This window comes from Leiobunum rupestre, chromosome 10 (assembly GCF_980474605.1).
Source record: "Leiobunum rupestre chromosome 10, qqLeiRupe1.1.hap1, whole genome shotgun sequence".
In the NCBI taxonomy this organism is placed as follows: Eukaryota; Metazoa; Arthropoda; class Arachnida; order Opiliones; family Sclerosomatidae; genus Leiobunum; species Leiobunum rupestre.
Genome location: NC_143393.1, coordinates 23,141,282 through 23,163,892, shown reverse-complemented (window position 1 = coordinate 23,163,892; position 22,611 = coordinate 23,141,282). Strand labels below are relative to the sequence as shown.

General features: G+C 35.1%; 1 protein-coding gene across 4 annotated transcripts in view; it reads right to left on the bottom strand.

Moving 5' to 3' along the window:
• Nucleotides 1-21,751, bottom strand: part of sei (potassium voltage-gated channel seizure) — a 203,455-nt gene extending 181,704 nt beyond the window's left edge. For all 4 annotated transcript variants that reach the window (XM_090160405.1, XM_090160400.1, XM_090160401.1 and 1 more), the window contains exon 1: nucleotides 21,643-21,751. In XM_090160405.1, the coding sequence (XP_090016531.1) occupies nucleotides 21,643-21,718 (76 nt within the window). In that variant the 5' untranslated portion in view covers nucleotides 21,719-21,751. The remainder of the gene's footprint in view (nucleotides 1-21,642) is intronic.
• Nucleotides 21,752-22,611: the final 860 nt, after the last annotated feature.

The window sequence follows — 22,611 nt, the reverse complement described above, 5'->3', positions numbered from 1 at the left end:
AAGTGAGTGAATCTGTTCAAGATGAAGCTATATCAAACGAAACTAAAAATATTTAAAATGAAAATGTGAAACATTTTTCGGATATTTCCGAATGTTGGACTGCCTGTGCTTGTAAATTTTCTCATTGACAAAGCGTCATCTGGTGAAAAGTTATTATGTGACTTAAAAGAAAGGACATTTATCAAAGAGAAATTGTCAATTATACAGATAATGGACTTTGTCCATTCAATCAAAGACTACTGTGAATCGCTTAATGGTAGATGCGAAAGCTTATTAACATATATAGAGCCAATTAGAAGATTTTCTAAAATCGGAGTAAGATTTACTAATCAAGCCCGACTCAGGAAAAAGGGATACTAACTCTAATTAGACGGATAATCGAAGAAGATAACCAATTCCTTTAGGTCTAAATCAGTCTAAGTTAGCAACGTTTCCAAGCTATGGAAAAAATAGATTTAACGCTCAGTGGTATAAAGAATTTGAGTTTTTAGAGTTGTAAAGACTAATTCGTTTAGCGAAATTTCGTTAACTGAGTAAAAACTAAATAGAAACTATTGCCCAATTTTTTCCCTTATCTTATTTAAAAACGTTATTTTAATTGCCCTCGCCCCTTTTTTATTGTGGAAATATTATTTTTAATTTAGTATAAAAGTAAAATGTATATGCATGTTTAATCAGTGCCAGATGGGAGCAACAAACGCAAGGATAACTCAGCTAGCCTTTAAACAGGCTAAGGCAGTGTTGTGTACAAATTTCATTGGACGAACCTTTACGCTGAACGTTTTACGGAAAGGGGGGAGACAATTTCCGAATTTTCCCCTTCCGACGGCGTCTAACCAATGAAAATTGTACACAAGAAAATGCACGACTTTTGACGGGTTGCGTTCTCCTTGTGTGGGGTGCTGTCTTTGTTGCTCCTAGGTGCCAGAAAGTTCAGTCTAACACTTCACTCAACTTTTGTCATTCTCTGCAAAATAAGTAATTAATGTTTTAATAGATATTACTCTGGTTGAATTTAATTAGTTAAGTTATTGCTAAGCAAGAGAGGTCGACAAATAATTCTACAAGAGTGCAGCAGAGGCAAAGATGCAGCATTTTGTTTTGTGTGTTATCTCTATTTCCTTCTTATTGCGGAAACGGTGCAAGTGGAAATCAGAAATGCATTGGGTTCAGGAGGGTGTAAAAATGCGGACGCAAACAAAAGCTTGGAAAAAACTCCCAATTGCATTTTTCTTCATCTTGTCACAAACAATCATTGTCAGATTACTGTCAGTAAATGTTGAAAGAGGGTAACGTCGATGTCCCTTTGGACAAAAACAAACATTCAGCTTTGATCGAATAACAGAGTCTTAACTAACAACACAGAAGTAGTCAAAATATTGGCACATGTCGCCAGAGCACTAGGACGGCAGAGGTTGGTCTTTAGAGGATCTTAATAAGATGAAAATGGTAATTATAATCAGATTGGTCAACTAATTTCGAGACATAACTCTATTTTGAAGCGATGGTTATCCCGAGGGGCAGGTCACTTTCATTTTGGGTGCGTCTTAATCATAGTAAAATTATTAAATCAGGGTAATCGTGATTAAATCAGGGTAATCGTGATTAAAAAATCTAATCACGATTAGAAAATCTAATCACGATTTAAACGAGATTTAATTATTCTAATCGAGATTTAAACATTCTAATCGAGATTTAAACATTCTAATCGAGATTTAAACATTCTAATCGAGATTTAAACATTCTAATCGAGATTTAAACATTCTAATCGAGATTTAAACATTCTAATCGAGATTTAAACATTCTAATCGAGATTTAAACATTCTAATCGAGATTTAAACATTCTAATCGAGATTTAAACATTCTAATCGAGATTTAAACATTCTAATCGAGATTTAAACATTCTAATCGAGATTTAAACATTCTAATCGAGATTTAAACATTCTAATCGAGATTTAAACATTCTAATCGAGATTTAAACATTCTAATCGAGATTTAAACATTCTAATCGAGATTTAAACATTCTAATCGAGATTTAAACAGTCTAATCGAGATTTAAACATTCTAATCGAGATTTAAACATTCTAATCGAGATTTAAACATTCTAATCGAGATTTAAACATTCTAATCGAGATTTAAACATTCTAAATTAGATTTAAACATTCTAAATTAGATTTAAACATTCTAAATTAGATTTAAACATTCTAAATTAGATTTAAACATTCTAAATTAGATTTAAACATTCTAAATTAGATTTAAACATTTTAAATTAGATTTAAACATTTTAAATTAGATTTAAACATTTTAAATTAGATTTAAACATTTTAAATTAGATTTAAACATTTTAAATTAGATTTAAACATTTTAAATTAGATTTAAACATTTTAAATTAGATTTAAACATTTTAAATTAGATTTAAACATTTTAAATTAGATTTAAACATTTTAAATTAGATTTAAACATTTTAAATTAGATTTAAACATTTTAAATTAGATTTAAACATTTTAAATTAGATTTAAACATTTTAAATTAGATTTAAACATTTTAAATTAGATTTAAACATTTTAAATTAGATTTAAACATTTTAAATTAGATTTAAACATTTTAAATTAGATTTAAACATTTTAAATTAGATTTAAACATTTTAAATTAGATTTAAACATTTTAAATTAGATTTAAACATTTTAAATTAGATTTAAACATTTTAAATTAGATTTAAACATTTTAAATTAGATTTAAACATTTTAAATTAGATTTAAACATTTTAAATTAGATTTAAACATTTTAAATTAGATTTAAACATTTTAAATTAGATTTAAACATTTTAAATTAGATTTAAACATTTTAAATTAGATTTAAACATTTTAAATTAGATTTAATCAATATAATCGGTCGAATCGAGATTTATCAAGCGCGGTAAATACGAAATAATAATTCTAATCAGATATAAAATTATTCTAATCAGCTCGTTCGAATCATGCACAATTATAATCATTCCAATCACCAATATTATCATTCTGATTCTCGTTCTAATTTCTAATCGCGATTTAATCATTTCAATCAGGATTTAATCATTTTAATCAGGATTTAATCATTTTAATCAGATTTTATCATTAAATCACGAGTAAATCAGATTTAAACATTATAATTATTGATTAAACGTGAATTAAACATTATAATTATTGATTAAACGTGAATTAAACATTATAATTATTGATTAAACGTGATTTAAACATTATAATTATTGATTAAATGTGATTTTAACATTATAATTATTGATTAAACGTGTTATAATTATTGATTAAAAGTGTTATAATTATTGATTAAAAGTGTTATAATTATTGATTAAAAGTCTTATAATTATTGATTAAAAGTCTTATAATTATTGATTAAACGTGTCATAATTATTGATTAAACGTGTCATAATTATTGATTAAACGTGTCATAATTATTGATTAAACGTGTTATAATTATTGATTAAACGTGTTATAATTATTGATTAAACGTGTTATAATTATTGATTAAACGTGTTATAATTATTGATTAAACGTGTTATAATTATTGATTAAACGTGTTATAATTATTGATTAAACGTGTTATAATTATTGATTAAACGTGTTATAATTATTGATTAAACGTGTTATAATTATTGATTAAACGTGTTATAATTATTGATTAAACGTGTTATAATTATTGATTAAACGTGTTATAATTATTGATTAAACGTGTTATAATTATTGATTAAACGTGTTATAATTATTGATTAAACGTGTTATAATTATTGATTAAACGTGTTATAATTATTGATTAAACGTGTTATAATTATTGATTAAACGTGTTATAATTATTGATTAAACGTGTTATAATTATTGATTAAACGTGTTATAATTATTGATTAAACGTGTTATAATTATTGATTAAACGTGTTATAATTATTGATTAAACGTGTTATAATTATTGATTAAACGTGTTATAATTATTGATTAAACGTGTTATAATTATTGATTAAACGTGTTATAATTATTGATTAAACGTGTTATAATTATTGATTAAACGTGTTATAATTATTGATTAAACGTGTTATAATTATTGATTAAACGTGTTATAATTATTGATTAAACGTGTTATAATTATTGATTAAACGTGTTATAATTATTGATTAAACGTGTTATAATTATTGATTAAACGTGTTATAATTATTGATTAAACGTGATTTAATCAAAAGAATTACGATTAAATCGGATTTAATCTTTCAAGGGGTGCGTCGTTAATCAAGGAAGTGACCTGCCCCTCGGGTTATCCGATGCATCTTTGCCCAAAATCTCAGAACGAGTTTAATTAGTTGGAGCAGCGGTACAAAATAAAATAGTGCCATAAATTAAAGAATGTCCATTTTTTACAGTTATGGCTGATTCCACGCCGGATAAGTCTCATAAAGATTTACTTTCTGTAGTTGTTAGGAGTACAAATCTCCTTGGAATCGTTAGAGAGCGATTGTTAGAAGTTTAAGAAACAAAGGACAAAACAGGATTAGGAACTTCAAAAGACATAATAAAAAGTCTTCAGCGTAACGAAATTGATGTGTCAAATTTGGATTTCGAGTAGTACGACTTTGCCAGTTCCATGTCAGGGATGTTTACGGAGCGCGTTTAACGGAGCGCAATAAAATGTTTACCAACTACTACACCATCTTGTACTTTATATTAGAACTAATACAGCCGTTGAACAAAGTTGTAAAACCAGCCCAATAGGCACTTCAATAAATGCCGCTCTCTTTTTCATTTCCCTCAAATACGTGCAGGCGCGAGTCACTGAATAAAATAGTCACGTGTTTATGTTAGTTTTATTTTTGGGGTTAAACGAATTTTTTTTTTCTTTCGGTAGGCGCGTGTGAAATTGAACGAGCCCTTCTTTATTGAAATATTAATCAGCGCGCGCTTTAAAATATAACGTTTTAACAAGTATGGCCTTGCTCTCTGAACAGTTTTTATTTAAGCTAGGAGCAACAAACACAAGGAGAACGCAGCTAGCCTTTAAACACGCTAACGAAGGGTTGTGTACGAATTTCATTGGACGAGCGTCACGAGCCTTTACGCTGAACGTTTTACGGGCGGGGGGAGACAATTTCAGAATTTTCTCCTTCCAACGGCGTCTAGCCAATGAAAAATGTACACAAGAAAATACACGACTTTTGACGGGTTGCGTTCTCCTTGTGTGGGGTGTTGTGTTTGTTGCTCCTAGATTTAAGCGTCTATTATCGACGATATGATTAATAGGTTTTCTTTTCATCTAGCACGAAACGTTTTCCACCTGTAAAAGATCAACTTAAAGAAATAGAAAATTCATTATAGCTATATGAAATGTATCAAAAACCAGATGGACAAGCTATCGCCGAAACCATACAGGCCATTGTAATTTCTTTTGAACCAATAGCGGACATGCTTAAAGAAATAAGCGTTTGATTCTAAAACCAAAACGAATGCATTGGCTCTATATAAGAAAATGCTTTGTTTTGATTTAATAGTATCTCTAATGTTTATGAAATCAATTATGATTAAATCAAAACTACTAACCGTAACTTTAGAATGCACAAACCTGAAAATAATTGACGTTGTCAACCTTCTTCGAGCAGTAATCGGCAGATACAGACTAATAGATAGTGCTGTAGCTTTCGCCAACAAATTCTCGATAGTGATAAATCTAGTCCAGCATCTCTATCAACTACACCATATTTTTAGGAATGAGTTTATATTCGTTTTGGACACTAACTACGTTCATGAGTTCCAATGTCGCTGCTTGTGTACAACCATTTTTCGAAATATTTAAAGCAACTGTCGGCTCTATCATTGCCACCTGTTATTAGAGATGAATCTATCCGAATCTTCGAATAAAATTACTTTCGTGGAGAGCGTGGAGCCATCTATTAATGGGAACGTAAGCTAAAATTCAAAATAGCGAAACAATAACGTCGTCAGAGAGCCATTATAGAGTATTATATTTAGACCACTTTTACTCTACTTACATTGTTAGTGAACTTTAACCTAAATTATATATCCCATATAAAATATATTGTAAACAATTATTATTTATTATTATTGACAAATTTACAAACTAGCCAATCAACGCGAAGCATACTTTTATGTCCCGCCTTTTGGTTCAAAATGTAGCTTCAGCATCTTGTTTTGATTTTTGATTTCGATGCTAGCGACATCTGTTGAAAAAAGAGCTACTTCACCTAGAGCCGACATTTGCTTTAAATTTCCCCTATCTAAAGACAATTTGAGATTGGAAAATCTAAAAACAGTTATAGAAATGATTCCAACTGAAATGGAAATTTTATTTGAAAACTTCACCAATGCATAGTCTATGAGTGGTATTGTAACGGAAGCTTGTGGATTGAAAAAAAAAACAAATATTGAAACTAACGTTTTTATTAGTACGACTAATTTTAACTGCCGGATATTATGTTTCTACAAACGAACGAACATTCAGTAAATTATATTTTGTAAAAAAAATGTTTTACGGACAACCATGACAGACAAAAGTCTAAATTATTTAATGCTTCTCAGTAGCAAAAAAGACTTAACAAATAGCGTAGAACTGATCAATATGGTATGCAAGTGGTCGCAATTGAAACCGAGAAAGATTAAAATTTTAGTTTGAAATAAGAACATAGGACATTAGGCTTATAGTAATTTGTATTACGTTGTCTACAGTGATTTAGGAAATATACTAGATACTTGGTCATACCAGATACTAACTAGAAACTTCGTTATAAATCAGTTTTTCAAATTTAAATAAAAGTATTTTTTAAATGGAAAAATAAATTTTTTGAATTGCTAAATAATAATAATAATAATCAGCTAGGCTAATATATATCTTAATATTCATTAACACATCGAAAATAATGGTAACAGGGTTTTATACTATCTTAATATCTTCATAAAACAAACACATAACTCACTTGGCAACTTTTAATTTCTAGTTGGTAAAATTAACTAGCCTTCCCCCTCCCTAAATTTGGTCCCTTCGGTACGCCCCTGTCTAAACATGCCACAGGATAAATACGTGAAAGTTCAATTCGGAGCTAAGCGACAGTGTTATTACGTTATTTATGCTGTAGGTGATATGGCCATTTTGACAGGCTAAACCTAATTTCTACGTGGCGAAAAGGGGATCGCTGATTTAAATAATTCTGGTTGGTCGGTTACAGATTCGCCTGGCTAGTCGAAGAAGCCAGGTACAATCCAACTCGAGTCAAAACAAGTCAATTATTTAAGACATTTACTTTGTAAACGCAATTTCTTACTTATTGCTGGTTTAAATTGTTCTAAAGGCAATAATATATAGTAACAATTTTTTCTCCTAGACGCAAAAAGATCTCGTTTAGGCCTAGCAATTTAATAATAATAATAATCAGCTAGGCTAATAACCAAGGCACCACCTTAGGCGACTTTTGAAGCCTTTAATTCAGGTGGCCGGGTTACATTGCGTAGGAGGGTGGTGGCAAGCCCTGCATGCCACGTGATCGAGCCAACAGCTCCCTACACTAACTATTACCGTTAACCTAGACAAGTTTCTATGGAAGGGGAAACCGAAGAGCTCGGAGGAAAACCCCTTAAACCAGTGGGGAGAGAACTTACAAACTCAACGCAGAAGTAGTGGTTCCGAGTTTTCAACCAGTGCCACAAGCTGGGATCGAACCCGGCTCCTCTTGCTGCGAGGCGAAAGTGCTAACCACTCTGCCACCCCACCTAGACGCAAAAAGATCTCGTTTAGGCCTAACAATTTTTTCTCCTAGACGCAAAAAGATCTCGTTTAGGCCTAACAATTTTTTATCCTAGACGCAAAAAGATCTCGTTTAGGCCTAACAATTTTTCTCCTAGACGCAAAAAGATCTCGTTTAGGCCTAACAATTTTTTTTATCGTGGACGCAATTCTCAACATCCCTTTGAAAACCAGCCCAATACAAAGACCATATAAAGAGTAGCTTTAACGTCCAGGCTCTATATATTAATAGTTCCCAGGGAATCGGAGAATGGGTTTTATTGAAGCGTCTATAGCGGGCGAGAATAAAAACACGAATTATCACATCAGAAGACCCAAAAACGTTAGCTTAATTACTGGCTATTAAGGCGTATTTGGGGCGGATAAATATCGTTTTTTCCCCCCAAAATCCTGTTAAGTGGATGACCAAATCATTGATTTCATTAAATAATACTACAATGCACTTGTGAAAATGTACATGATGTCAATTAAGGTTAATTTTAATTTACATTACCACTACGCTCAAAACAAAAATAAAAAATCCACAAACCTCTAACAAATATTATCGATAAATAAAAATAAATAAAATCAAATAAAGATGGCGCTAGAAAACGAGTAGGGGGACGCGTACAAGTGAAGACGTAACTTTTTTGTGCATCCTACACAGTCATCTACCTAGCTTTACCTGTGTATTGTTAAATGTAGTATATTATAAATCGATGAAAACCCGTCTGTTAACACGAGCGCCAGATATCCAAGCTTCTGATAAAACTGGTGGCCAATTAGGTGATCCACCAGAAATATAGAACTCTATCAGTGGCGTAACCAAATAGATTATTTAATATTTAATAGATTATTTCGTATGCAGGGTGTTTCAAATGGTTATACAAAAATACATTGTTTTACCTTTAGACTTTATAAGTTTATATAAAAAGTGATTAAATCTCTATGTTTTATACCTACAGTCTCAAATTTTAAAATATCTGAAACCATGTTACTTTAGACGCAATTTTTTTAATATATAGCGGCATTTAAATTGACGCCATCTATTATAAATAAAAGCATTAAAATTGAACCTCTAAGGGCTTCGCTGTAAATGTTTGTTTCCCTATATTGCGAATACATTTAATTAAGACAACGCCATTTCGGCGATTTGGGTCAAAATCCATTTATACCGAGTCCGCAACGAGGCTGGACTTGACATAGTGTCGCGCTAAATAATGACAAAATTGCCAGCCCTCCCCTCCCCTGGAAAATCCAATTTAATTTAAAACGATCTAGTATCTTCATTAACAAACTTCGGACATGCGGGGAGGCGGAAATGTCGCCGCCTCCATCAAATACACAGCTACAAACAACCTTTGTAAAATAGATCTAACACGTACCTTCTTTCCCGCTACAGGTCTATCACGAATCGCCTAACTTTCTACGGAATTTTAAATTTCCTCCAACTTTCTACGGAATTTTAAATTTCCTCCAACTTTCTACAGATATTTTAAATTCCCCCCAACTTTCTACAGAAATTTTAAATTCCCCCCAACTTTCTACAGAAATTTTAATTTCCCCCAACTTTCTACAGAAATTTTAATTTCCCCCAACTTTCTACAGAAATTTTAAATTCCCCCCAACTTTCTACGGAATTTTAAATTCCCCCCAACTTTCTACAGAAATTTTAATTCCCCCCAACTTTCTACAGAAATTTTAATTTCCCCCAACTTTCTACAGAAATTTTAATTTCCCCCAACTTTCTACAGAAATTTTAATTTCCCCCAACTTTCTACAGAAATTTTAATTTCCCCCAACTTTCTACAGAAATTTTAATTTCCCCCAACTTTCTACAGAAATTTTAATTTCCCCCAACTTTCTACAGAAATTTTAATTTCCCCCAACTTTCTACAGAAATTTTAATTTCCCCCAACTTTCTACAGAAATTTTAATTTCCCCCAACTTTCTACAGAAATTTTAATTTCCCCCAACTTTCTACAGAAATTTTAATTTCCCCCAACTTTCTACAGAAATTTTAATTTCCCCCAACTTTCTACAGAAATTTTAATTTCCCCCAACTTTCTACAGAAATTTTAATTTCCCCCAACTTTCTACAGAAATTTTAATTTCCCCCAACTTTCTACAGAAATTTTAATTTCCCCCAACTTTCTACAGAAATTTTAATTTCCCCCAACTTTCTACAGAAATTTTAATTTCCCCCAACTTTCTACAGAAATTTTAATTTCCCCCAACTTTCTACAGAAATTTTAATTTACCCCAACTTTCTACAGAAATTTTAATTTCCCCCAACTTTCTACAGAAATTTTAATTTCCCCCAACTTTCTACAGAAATTTTAATTTCCCCCAACTTTCTACAGAAATTTTAATTTCCCCCAACTTTCTACAGAAATTTTAATTTCCCCCAACTTTCTACAGAAATTTTAATTTCCCCCAACTTTCTACAGAAATTTTAAATTCCCCCCAACTTTCTACAGAAATTTTAAATTCCCCCAACTTTCTACAGAAATTTTAATTTCCCCCCAACTTTCTACAGAAATTTTAATTTCCCCCCAACTTTCTACAGAAATTTTAATTTTCCCCAACTTTCTACAGAAATTTTAATTTTCCCCAACTTTCTACAGAAATTTTAATTTTCCCCAACTTTCTACAGAAATTTTAATTTTCCCCAACTTTCTACAGAAATTTTAATTTCCCCCAACTTTCTACAGAAATTTTAATTTCCCCCAACTTTCTACAGAAATTTTAATTTCCCCCAACTTTCTACAGAAATTTTAATTTCCCCCAACTTTCTACAGAAATTTTAATTTCCCCCAACTTTCTACAGAAATTTTAATTTCCCCCAACTTTCTACAGAAATTTTAATTTCCCTCAACTTTCTACAGAAATTTTAATTTCCCCCAACTTTCTACAGAAATTTTAATTTCCCCCAACTTTCTACAGAAATTTTAATTTCCCCCAACTTTCTACAGAAATTTTAATTTCCCCCAACTTTCTACAGAAATTTTAATTTCCCCCAACTTTCTACAGAAATTTTAATTTCCCCCAACTTTCTACAGAAATTTTAATTTCCCCCAACTTTCTATAGAAATTTTAATTTCCCCCAACTTTCTACAGAAATTTTAATTTCCCCCAACTATCTACAGAAATTTTAATTTCCCCCAACTTTCTACAGAAATTTTAATTTCCCCCAACTTTCTACAGAAATTTTAAATTACCCCAACTTTCTACGGAATTTTAAATTACCCCAACTTTCTCCGGAATTTTAAATTACCCTAACTTTCTCCGGAATTTTAAATTACCCTAACTTTCTCCGGAATTTTAAATTTCCCCCAAATTTCTACGGAATTTTAAATTTCCCCCAAAATGTCTACGGAATTTTAATTTTCCCTAACTTTCTCCGGAATTTTAAATTCACCTAACTTTCTACGGCATTTTAAATTACCCTAACTTTTTACGAAATTTTAAATTTCCCCTAAATTTCTACGGAGTTTTAAATTTCCCCCAAAATGTCTACGGAATTTGAAATTTCCCCCAAAATGTCTACGGAATTTTAATTTTCCCTAACTCTCTCCGGAATTTTAAATTCCCCTAACTTTCTCCGGAATTTTAAATTACCCTAACTTTCTCCGGAATTTTAAATTACCCTAACTTTCTCCGGAATTTTAAATTTCCCCCAAATTTCTACGGAGTTTTAAATTTCCCCCAAATTTCTACGGAATTTTAAATTTCCCCCAAAATGTCTACGGAATTTTAAATTTCCCCCAAAATGTCTACAGAATTTTAATTTTCCCTAACTTTCTCCGGAATTTTAAATTCACCTAACTTTCTACGGCATTTTAAATTACCCTAACTTTTTACGGAATTTTAAATTTCCCCTAAATTTCTACGGAGTTTTAAATTTCCCCCAAAATGTCTACGGAATTTGAAATTTCCCCCAAAATGTCTACGGAATTTGAAATTTCCCCCAAAATGTCTACGGAATTTTAATTTTCCCTAACTTTCTCCGGAATTTTAAATTCCCCTAACTTTCTCCGGAATTTTAAATTTCCCCCAAATTTCTACGGAGTTTTAAATTTCCCACAAACTTTCTACGGAATTATAATTTTCCCTCACTTTCAACGGAATTTTAAATTTCCCCCAAATTTCTACGGAATTTTAAATTTCCCCCAAAATTTCTACGGAATTTTAAATTTCCCCCAAAATTTCTACGGAATTTTAATTTTCCCTCACTTTCAACGGAATTTTAATTTCCCCTCACTTTCAACGGAATTTTAATTTCCCCTCACTTTCAACGGAATTTTAAATTCCCCTCGCTTTCAACGGAATTTTACTTGTCCTTTATCAGAGTATAATTCCTGCGCCATTTATGATGCGCCCGACTAAAATGCGGAAAGCAAAATGTATGAAAGGAAACGGAACAAAAACAAAAAAGCTCGAGAAAATAAAAGTTTAATTGTTCAAATGGAACGACCAAAGGTTTCATGAAAAAAATAGGAAACTCGGATGAAACAATAAGATGAAGAAAAAAATAGTTAACAAAAACTTGTTCAATCATTTTTTTCAGCTAAGCCCACGATTGTAAGCAGCTTAAGATAGAACAACTAAAACGAGTAGTTGATGTAATATTTGTTGGAATAGCAAGAGACTTGGAGAAGATCGAGACACGGATTAAGAAACGTTAACTGCGGACAAAGCACGCCTATTATAGTCCAAGAGCCCATGACAAAATAAGCATGTGATAAGGTACACGATGGGTCAAGGTATTTTTTAATTAGGTTAGTGATTTGTAACAAAGAACTGTTTGTCTTACGGGTCAAAGTGGGGGGATTTCCGGAAATACGAACCACGTGACGTCAATTCCGGTCTCAACGTGCTCTTACCAAATCTGAACCAAACGGCGTGTAAGACATGTAAATTTGGGAAGGGCTCGAAATTAGTTTCAAATACAGGGAAATATGATCCTTTAAACTTTGTAATTAAATGAAGAAAAATTAAATGGACACTGCCAGTGTCAAGGCCTAAAATTCTTTTAAGACTTGGCCATATCTCAAACATTGTAACCAACTAATATATTTTATGAAATAACATTTGAATTTCAATTTGTTTTTTGGAATTTTTACATTTTAGTAGAAACCGTGGTATCAAATACTCTTCAGACTTTTAAAGGCCAATTAGTTTAGCCACCAAACTTGTCTAACAAACACAGTGAATTAACCAGTGCGAACACCAAATTTCTCTACTCTCGAACGACAATTTCTCTACTCTTTACGCTGTTGAACGACAATTTATCTACTCTTGAACGCTGTTGAACGACAATTTCTCTACTCTTGAACGCTGTTGAACGACAATTTCTCTACTCTCGAACGACAATTTCTCAACTCTCGAACGACAATTTCTCAACTCTCGAACGACAATTTCTCAACTCTCGAACGACAATTTCTCAACTCTCGAACGACAATTTCTCAACTCTCGAACGACAATTTCTCAACTCTCGAACGACAATTTCTCAACTCTCGAACGACAATTTCTCAACTCTCGAACGACAATTTCTCTACTCTTGAACGCTGTTGAACGACAATTTCTCTACTCTTGAACGCTGTTGAACGACAATTTCTCTACTCTTGAACGCTGTTGAACGACAATTTCTCTACTCTTGAACGCTGTTGAACGACAATTTCTCTACTCTTGAACGACAATTTCTCTACTCTTGAACGACAATTTCTCTACTCTTGAACGCTGTTGAACGACAATTTCTCTACTCTTGAACGCTGTTGAACGACAATTTCTCTACTCTTGAACGCTGTTGAACGACAATTTCTCTACTCTTGAACGCTGTTGAACGACAATTTCTCTACTCTTGAACGCTGTTGAACGACAATTTCTCTACTCTTGAACGCTGTTGAACGACAATTTCTCTACTCTTGAACGCTGTTGAACGACAATTTCTCTACTCTCGAACGACAATTTCTCTACTCTCGAACGACAATTTCTCTACTCTTGAACGCTGTTGAACGACAATTTCTCTACTCTTGAACGCTGTTGAACGACAATTTCTCTACTCTTGAACGCTGTTGAACGACAATTTCTCAACTCTCGAACGACAATTTCTCAACTCTCGAACGACAATTTCTCTACTCTTGAACGCTGTTGAACGACAATTTCTCTACTCTTGAACGCTGTTGAACGACAATTTCTCTACTCTTGAACGCTGTTGAACGACAATTTCTCTACTCTTGAACGCTGTTGAACGACAATTTATCTACTCTTGAACGCGGTTGAACGACAATTTCTCTACTCTTGAACGCTGTTGAACGAAAACTTCTCTACTCTTGAACGCTGTTGAACGACAATTTCTCTACTCTTGAACGCGGTTGAACGACAATTTATCTACTCTTGAACGCTGTTGAACGACAATTTCTCTACTCTCGAACGACAATTTCTCAACTCTCGAACGACAATTTCTCAACTCTCGAACGACAATTTCTCAACTCTCAAACGACAATTTCTCAACTCTCAAACGACAATTTCTCAACTCTCAAACGACAATTTCTCAACTCTCAAACGACAATTTCTCAACTCTCAAACGACAATTTCTCAACTCTCAAACGACAATTTCTCAACTCTCAAACGACAATTTCTCAACTCTCAAACGACAATTTCTCAACTCTCAAACGACAATTTCTCAACTCTCAAACGACAATTTCTCAACTCTCAAACGACAATTTCTCAACTCTCAAACTACAATTTCTCTACTCTCGAACGACAATTTCTCTACTCTCGAACGACAATTTCTCTACTCTTGAACGCTGTTGAACGACAATTTCTCTACTCTTGAACGCTGTTGAACGACAATTTCTCTACTCTTGAACGCTGTTGAACGACAATTTCTCTACTCTTGAACGCTGTTGAATGACAATTTCTCTACTCTTGAACGCTGTTGAACGACAATTTCTCTACTCTTGAACGCTGTTGAACGACAATTTCTCTACTCTTGAACGCTGTTGAACGACAATTTCTCTACTCTTGAACGCTGTTGAACGACAATTTCTCTACTCTTGAACGCTGTTGAACGACAATTTCTCTACTCTTGAACGCTGTTGAACGACAATTTCTCAACTCTCGAACGACAATTTCTCAACTCTCGAACGACAATTTCTCAATTCTCGAACGACAATTTCTCAACTCTCGAACGACAATTTCTCAACTCTCGAACGACAATTTCTCAACTCTCAAACGACAATTTCTCAACTCTCAAACGACAATTTCTCAACTCTCAAACGACAATTTCTCAACTCTCAAACGACAATTTCTCAACTCTCAAACGACAATTTCTCAACTCTCAAACGACAATTTCTCAACTCTCAAACGACAATTTCTCAACTCTCAAACGACAATTTCTCAACTCTCAAACGACAATTTCTCAACTCTCAAACGACAATTTCTCAACTCTCAAACGACAATTTCTCAACTCTCAAACGACAATTTCTCAACTCTTGAACGCTGTTGAACGACAATTTCTCTACTCTTGAACGCTGTTGAACGACAATTTCTCTACTCTTGAACGCTGTTGAACGACAATTTCTCTACTCTTGAACGCTGTTGAACGACAATTTCTCTACTCTTGAACGCTGTTGAACGACAATTTCTCTACTCTTGAACGCTGTTGAACGACAATTTCTCTACTCTTGAACGCTGTTGAACGACAATTTCTCTACTCTTGAACGCTGTTGAACGACAATTTCTCTACTCTTGAACGCTGTTGAACGACAATTTCTCAACTCTCGAACGACAATTTCTCTACTCTTGAACGCTGTTGAACGACAATTTCTCAACTCTCGAACGACAATTTCTCAACTCTCGAACGACAATTTCTCAACTCTCGAACGACAATTTCTCAACTCTCGAACGACAATTTCTCAACTCTCGAACGACAATTTCTCAACTCTCGAACGACAATTTCTCAACTCTCGAACGACAATTTCTCAACTCTCGAACGACAATTTCTCAACTCTCGAACGACAATTTCTCAACTCTCGAACGACAATTTCTCAACTCTCGAACGACAATTTCTCAACTCTCGAACGACAATTTCTCAACTCTCGAACGACAATTTCTCAACTCTCGAACGACAATTTCTCAACTCTCGAACGACAATTTCTCAACTCTCGAACGACAATTTCTCAACTCTCGAACGACAATTTCTCAACTCTCGAACGACAATTTCTCAACTCTCGAACGACAATTTCTCAACTCTCGAACGACAATTTCTCAACTCTCGAACGACAATTTCTCAACTCTCGAACGACAATTTCTCAACTCTCGAACGACAATTTCTCAACTCTCGAACGACAATTTCTCAACTCTCGAACGACAATTTCTCAACTCTCGAACGACAATTTCTCAACTCTCGAACGACAATTTCTCAACTCTCGAACGACAATTTCTCAACTCTCGAACGACAATTTCTCAACTCTCGAACGACAATTTCTCAACTCTCGAACGACAATTTCTCAACTCTCGAACGACAATTTCTCAACTCTCGAACGACAATTTCTCAACTCTCGAACGACAATTTCTCAACTCTCGAACGACAATTTCTCAACTCTCGAACGACAATTTCTCTACTCTTGAACGCTGTTGAACGACAATTTCTCTACTCTTGAACGCTGTTGAACGACAATTTCTCTACTCTTGAACGCTGTTGAACGACAATTTCTCTACTCTTGAACGCTGTTGAACGACAATTTCTCTACTCTTGAACGCTGTTGAACGACAATTTCTCTACTCTTGAACGCTGTTGAACGACAATTTCTCTACTCTTGAACGCTGTTGAACGACAATTTCTCTACTCTTGAACGCTGTTGAACGACAATTTCTCTACTCTTGAACGCTGTTGAACGACAATTTCTCTACTCTTGAACGCTGTTGAACGACAATTTCTCAACTCTCGAACGACAATTTCTCTACTCTTGAACGCTGTTGAACGACAATTTCTCAACTCTCGAACGACAATTTCTCAACTCTCGAACGACAATTTCTCAACTCTCGAACGACAATTTCTCAACTCTCGAACGACAATTTCTCAACTCTCGAACGACAATTTCTCAACTCTCGAACGACAATTTCTCAACTCTCGAACGACAATTTCTCAACTCTCGAACGACAATTTCTCAACTCTCGAACGACAATTTCTCTACTCTTGAACGCTGTTGAACGACAATTTCTCAACTCTCGAACGACAATTTCTCTACTCTTGAACGCTGTTGAACGACAATTTCTCAACTCTCGAACGACAATTTCTCAACTCTCGAACGACAATTTCTCAACTCTCGAACGACAATTTCTCAACTCTCGAACGACAATTTCTCAACTCTCGAACGACAATTTCTCAACTCTCGAACGACAATTTCTCAACTCTCGAACGACAATTTCTCAACTCTCGAACGACAATTTCTCAACTCTCGAACGACAATTTCTCAACTCTCGAACGACAATTTCTCAACTCTCGAACGACAATTTCTCAACTCTCGAACGACAATTTCTCAACTCTCGAACGACAATTTCTCAACTCTCGAACGACAATTTCTCAACTCTCGAACGACAATTTCTCAACTCTCGAACGACAATTTCTCAACTCTCGAACGACAATTTCTCAACTCTCGAACGACAATTTCTCAACTCTCGAACGACAATTTCTCAACTCTCGAACGACAATTTCTCAACTCTCGAACGACAATTTCTCTACTCTTGAACGCTGTTGAACGACAATTTCTCTACTCTTGAACGCTGTTGAACGACAATTTCTCTACTCTTGAACGCTGTTGAACGACAATTTCTCTACTCTTGAACGCTGTTGAACGACAATTTCTCTACTCTTGAACGCTGTTGAACGACAATTTCTCTACTCTTGAACGCTGTTGAACGACAATTTCTCTACTCTTGAACGCTGTTGAACGACAATTTCTCTACTCTTGAACGCTGTTGAACGACAATTTCTCTACTCTTGAACGCTGTTGAACGACAATTTCTCAACTCTCGAACGACAATTTCTCTACTCTTGAACGCTGTTGAACGACAATTTCTCAACTCTCGAACGACAATTTCTCAACTCTCGAACGACAATTTCTCAACTCTCGAACGACAATTTCTCAACTCTCGAACGACAATTTCTCAACTCTCGAACGACAATTTCTCAACTCTCGAACGACAATTTCTCAACTCTCGAACGACAATTTCTCAACTCTCGAACGACAATTTCTCAACTCTCGAACGACAATTTCTCAACTCTCGAACGACAATTTCTCAACTCTCGAACGACAATTTCTCAACTCTCGAACGACAATTTCTCAACTCTCGAACGACAATTTCTCAACTCTCGAACGACAATTTCTCAACTCTCGAACGACAATTTCTCAACTCTCGAACGACAATTTCTCTACTCTTGAACGCTGTTGAACGACAATTTCTCTACTCTTGAACGCTGTTGAACGACAATTTCTCTACTCTTGAACGCTGTTGAACGACAATTTCTCTACTCTTGAACGCTGTTGAACGACAATTTCTCTACTCTTGAACGCTGTTGAACGACAATTTCTCTACTCTTGAACGCTGTTGAACGACAATTTCTCTACTCTTGAACGCTGTTGAACGACAATTTCTCTACTCTTGAACGCTGTTGAACGACAATTTCTCAACTCTCGAACGACAATTTCTCAACTCTCGAACGACAATTTCTCTACTCTCGAACGACAATTTCTCTACTCTCGAACGACAATTTCTCTACTCTTGAACGACAATTTCTCTACTCTTGAACGCTGTTGAACGACAATTTCTCTACTCTTGAACGCTGTTGAACGACAATTTCTCTACTCTTGAACGCTGTTGAACGACAATTTCTCTACTCTTGAACGCTGTTGAACGACAATTTCTCTACTCTTGAACGCTGTTGAACGACAATTTCTCAACTCTCGAACGACAATTTCTCAACTCTCGAACGACAATTTCTCAACTCTCGAACGACAATTTCTCAACTCTCGAACGACAATTTCTCAACTCTCGAACGACAATTTCTCAACTCTCGAACGACAATTTCTCAACTCTCGAACGACAATTTCTCAACTCTCGAACGACAATTTCTCAACTCTCGAACGACAATTTCTCTACTCTCGAACGACAATTTCTCTACTCTCGAACGACAATTTCTCTACTCTTGAACGCTGTTGAACGACAATTTCTCTACTCTTGAACGCTGTTGAACGACAATTTCTCTACTCTTGAACGCTGTTGAACGACAATTTCTCTACTCTTGAACGCTGTTGAACGACAATTTCTCTACTCTTGAACGCTGTTGAACGACAATTTCTCTACTCTTGAACGCTGTTGAACGACAATTTCTCTACTCTTGAACGCTGTTGAACGACAATTTCTCAACTCTCGAACGACAATTTCTCAACTCTCGAACGACAATTTCTCTACTCTCGAACGACAATTTCTCTACTCTCGAACGACAATTTCTCTACTCTTGAACGACAATTTCTCTACTCTTGAACGCTGTTGAACGACAATTTCTCTACTCTTGAACGCTGTTGAACGACAATTTCTCTACTCTTGAACGCTGTTGAACGACAATTTCTCTACTCTTGAACGCTGTTGAACGACAATTTCTCTACTCTTGAACGCTGTTGAACGACAATTTCTCTACTCTTGAACGCTGTTGAACGACAATTTCTCTACTCTTGAACGCTGTTGAACGACAATTTCTCTACTCTTGAACGCTGTTGAACGACAATTTCTCTACTCTTGAACGCTGTTGAACGACAATTTCTCTACTCTTGAACGCTGTTGAACGACAATTTCTCTACTCTTGAACGCTGTTGAACGACAATTTCTCAACTCTCGAACGACAATTTCTCAACTCTCGAACGACAATTTCTCTACTCTCGAACGACAATTTCTCTACTCTCGAACGACAATTTCTCTACTCTCGAACGACAATTTCTCTACTCTTGAACGACAATTTCTCTACTCTTGAACGCTGTTGAACGACAATTTCTCTACTCTTGAACGCTGTTGAACGACAATTTCTCTACTCTTGAACGCTGTTGAACGACAATTTCTCTACTCTTGAACGCTGTTGAACGACAATTTCTCTACTCTTGAACGCTGTTGAACGACAATTTCTCTACTCTTGAACGCTGTTGAACGACAATTTCTCAACTCTCGAACGACAATTTCTCAACTCTCGAACGACAATTTCTCTACTCTTGAACGCTGTTGAACGACAATTTCTCTACTCTTGAACGCTGTTGAACGACAATTTCTCTACTCTTGAACGCTGTTGAACGACAATTTCTCTACTCTTGAACGCTGTTGAACGACAATTTCTCTACTCTTGAACGCTGTTGAACGACAATTTCTCTACTCTTGAACGCTGTTGAACGACAATTTCTCTACTCTTGAACGCTGTTGAACGACAATTTCTCTACTCTCAAACGACAATTTCTCAACTCTCAAACGACAATTTCTCAACTCTCGAACGACAATTTCTCAACTCTCGAACGACAATTTCTCAACTCTCGAACGACAATTTCTCAACTCTCGAACGACAATTTCTCAACTCTCGAACGACAATTTCTCAACTCTCGAACGACAATTTATCTACTCTCGAACGACAATTTCTCCTCTAGCACGATATTTTGTTTACTCTTAACACAACATTTTTTTACTCTGGTACGACAACTTTTTTTACTTCAACACTATAATTTTTTACTCTAGTACGAAAATTTTATTTTCAGGACCAGGCAACGTAAATCTCCCTAAGCATAAATAAATACTTATCTTTCAATACTTTACATATACACTACTTCAGTGCTTAAAATAAATGTGTTTTTAATTGATTAGTTAATAAAGTATGAAGTCGTAACTTAAGGTTATTTTATAGCGAACCCACCTTGTCGCGCCTTTAAAATTTAAATAAAAATAGATTTCCTCCAACAGCCACGTGTTAGCCCGACAAACCTTCCCTATTTTTAAAACAAGCTATTTGAAAAACATTAAGAAGGTTCATTTTTTTAAGAAAAAATACCGACTCCAAAGATTCCCGCAAAAACAATTCGTTAAAAAAAATTACACGCCGCTATAGGTAAAAAAAAGCAAAGAAACACATCGTAAGACCCGCGAAGGGAAAAAAAAACCATCTTAAGTGCATCAGAGCGTTTATATGGCAGCTGGCCAAAGCAATGACAACTTCCATAAAAACAAATAGTACAACTTGTAACTAGATACTACGCGCTCGTAGTAAAATGTGGCGAAATACATCGAGAGTGGTTTGTGGGCCTCCCCCCACCCCCGTAAGATTTACGATTAACCCCCTCCCCTTTTCGGAAAACCAAAAAAAAACCAGCCCACAAGGCAATGTCCTACGATGCCCACCCACTATCTCCTACTTCCTAATTTCGAGGTTGAATTAAAAATGTACTCTAGCATTGCTAACTTTGACCACGCCGATTCAATCAGTTTAGTGGAGTTTTTCGTGAAAACGAAACAAAGGAGGGTCCAGAGACCTAGATAAAGTAAAGCTTTTGCTATTACGAACGAAAATAACAAAAAATCCAATTTAGGATCTCCGTTTTCGTTAGGTTAAAAAATACACGCTGAAATTCCCTCTTCGCGTAAAAATATTGTGTCTAAATCTAAATTTATCACAAATATTTAACCATATTAGGAAGAATAGCGTTAAGATTTACTTGACTATTTATTTGAAGAAAAAATTTAAAAAAGGGTTAAGATTTATTGGCGGAGATAGCTGACGCAAAATTTAGGATGATGCCGAGGCTGGATGGATAATTAAAATAAGGGCATTTAACTTACTGAGCCCCTCGAACTTCCGGATGATTGTATCGATGAAGGTATTTTGAGGCGCGACATGACCTCGACGTACAGGCATGTTTTGAGCACGGGCAACTGCGCTGAGAAAAGGCCACAAAAATCCCTCAAGATTTTCTTTTGAATTGCATGGTGCTAGTTGTCTCACAGTCTACATTTAGCGCGGTCTTTGCATTGTTCCGAGGCGAGGGGAGAGCGATTTCGTATCGACAGTTTTTTCAAGTATTTCAACGGTTGTGATAGGCCTCGTCACTACGCGACGGGTCAGCCTTCGCGCGTTCGCGTCATCCCGTTATTCTGCGCTGGAACTCGACGGACGCTGGAGGTTTGCTTAGAACCCATCCTATTCGACTTTAACGGAAACGGCTGCGAGCCGATCTCAGGATGATGTTGCGACGGCGTTCCAGCTCGCTTTCCTCCCAGAGCTGCCGATCGATAGGAACATTTTCTCAATTTTCTTCCGGCGACTCCGAGGGGGTTGAACCGAAACTAGCGATGCTCAGTCGCGGTTGCGAGCGAAAACGCAATTTTTGATCTGCCGATTTAGAAGTCGAAGAAGCCACAGCCATCGACAACGAGTGCCGCCTGGGTAATGAATGATGACCGATTATCCGATAGTTGATGGGCACGGTAAATAATATTAAAGAAAAAACAACGTCATCATTAATTAACCAATCAAATCGTATTAATATTTTTGACAGTGCGAGCTCGCGCTGAAAATATTTGAAAAACGAAAGCCGTGGCGCCATCTATAAAGGAGCGACTAAAACTAGCAACGGTTCATTATTTTGTGGATTATGTCAGTCATCAGTGGCGCGCCTAGAAAGTAATAAATGGAGGGGGGAGCAAGGGCTTGTGGAAGGTTTGGATAGAAGAAATAAAAACAAAACAATGTAATTCCGAACATACTGGGGGAAGCCAGACCCCCCACTCAGTAGCGGACTGTGACCATTA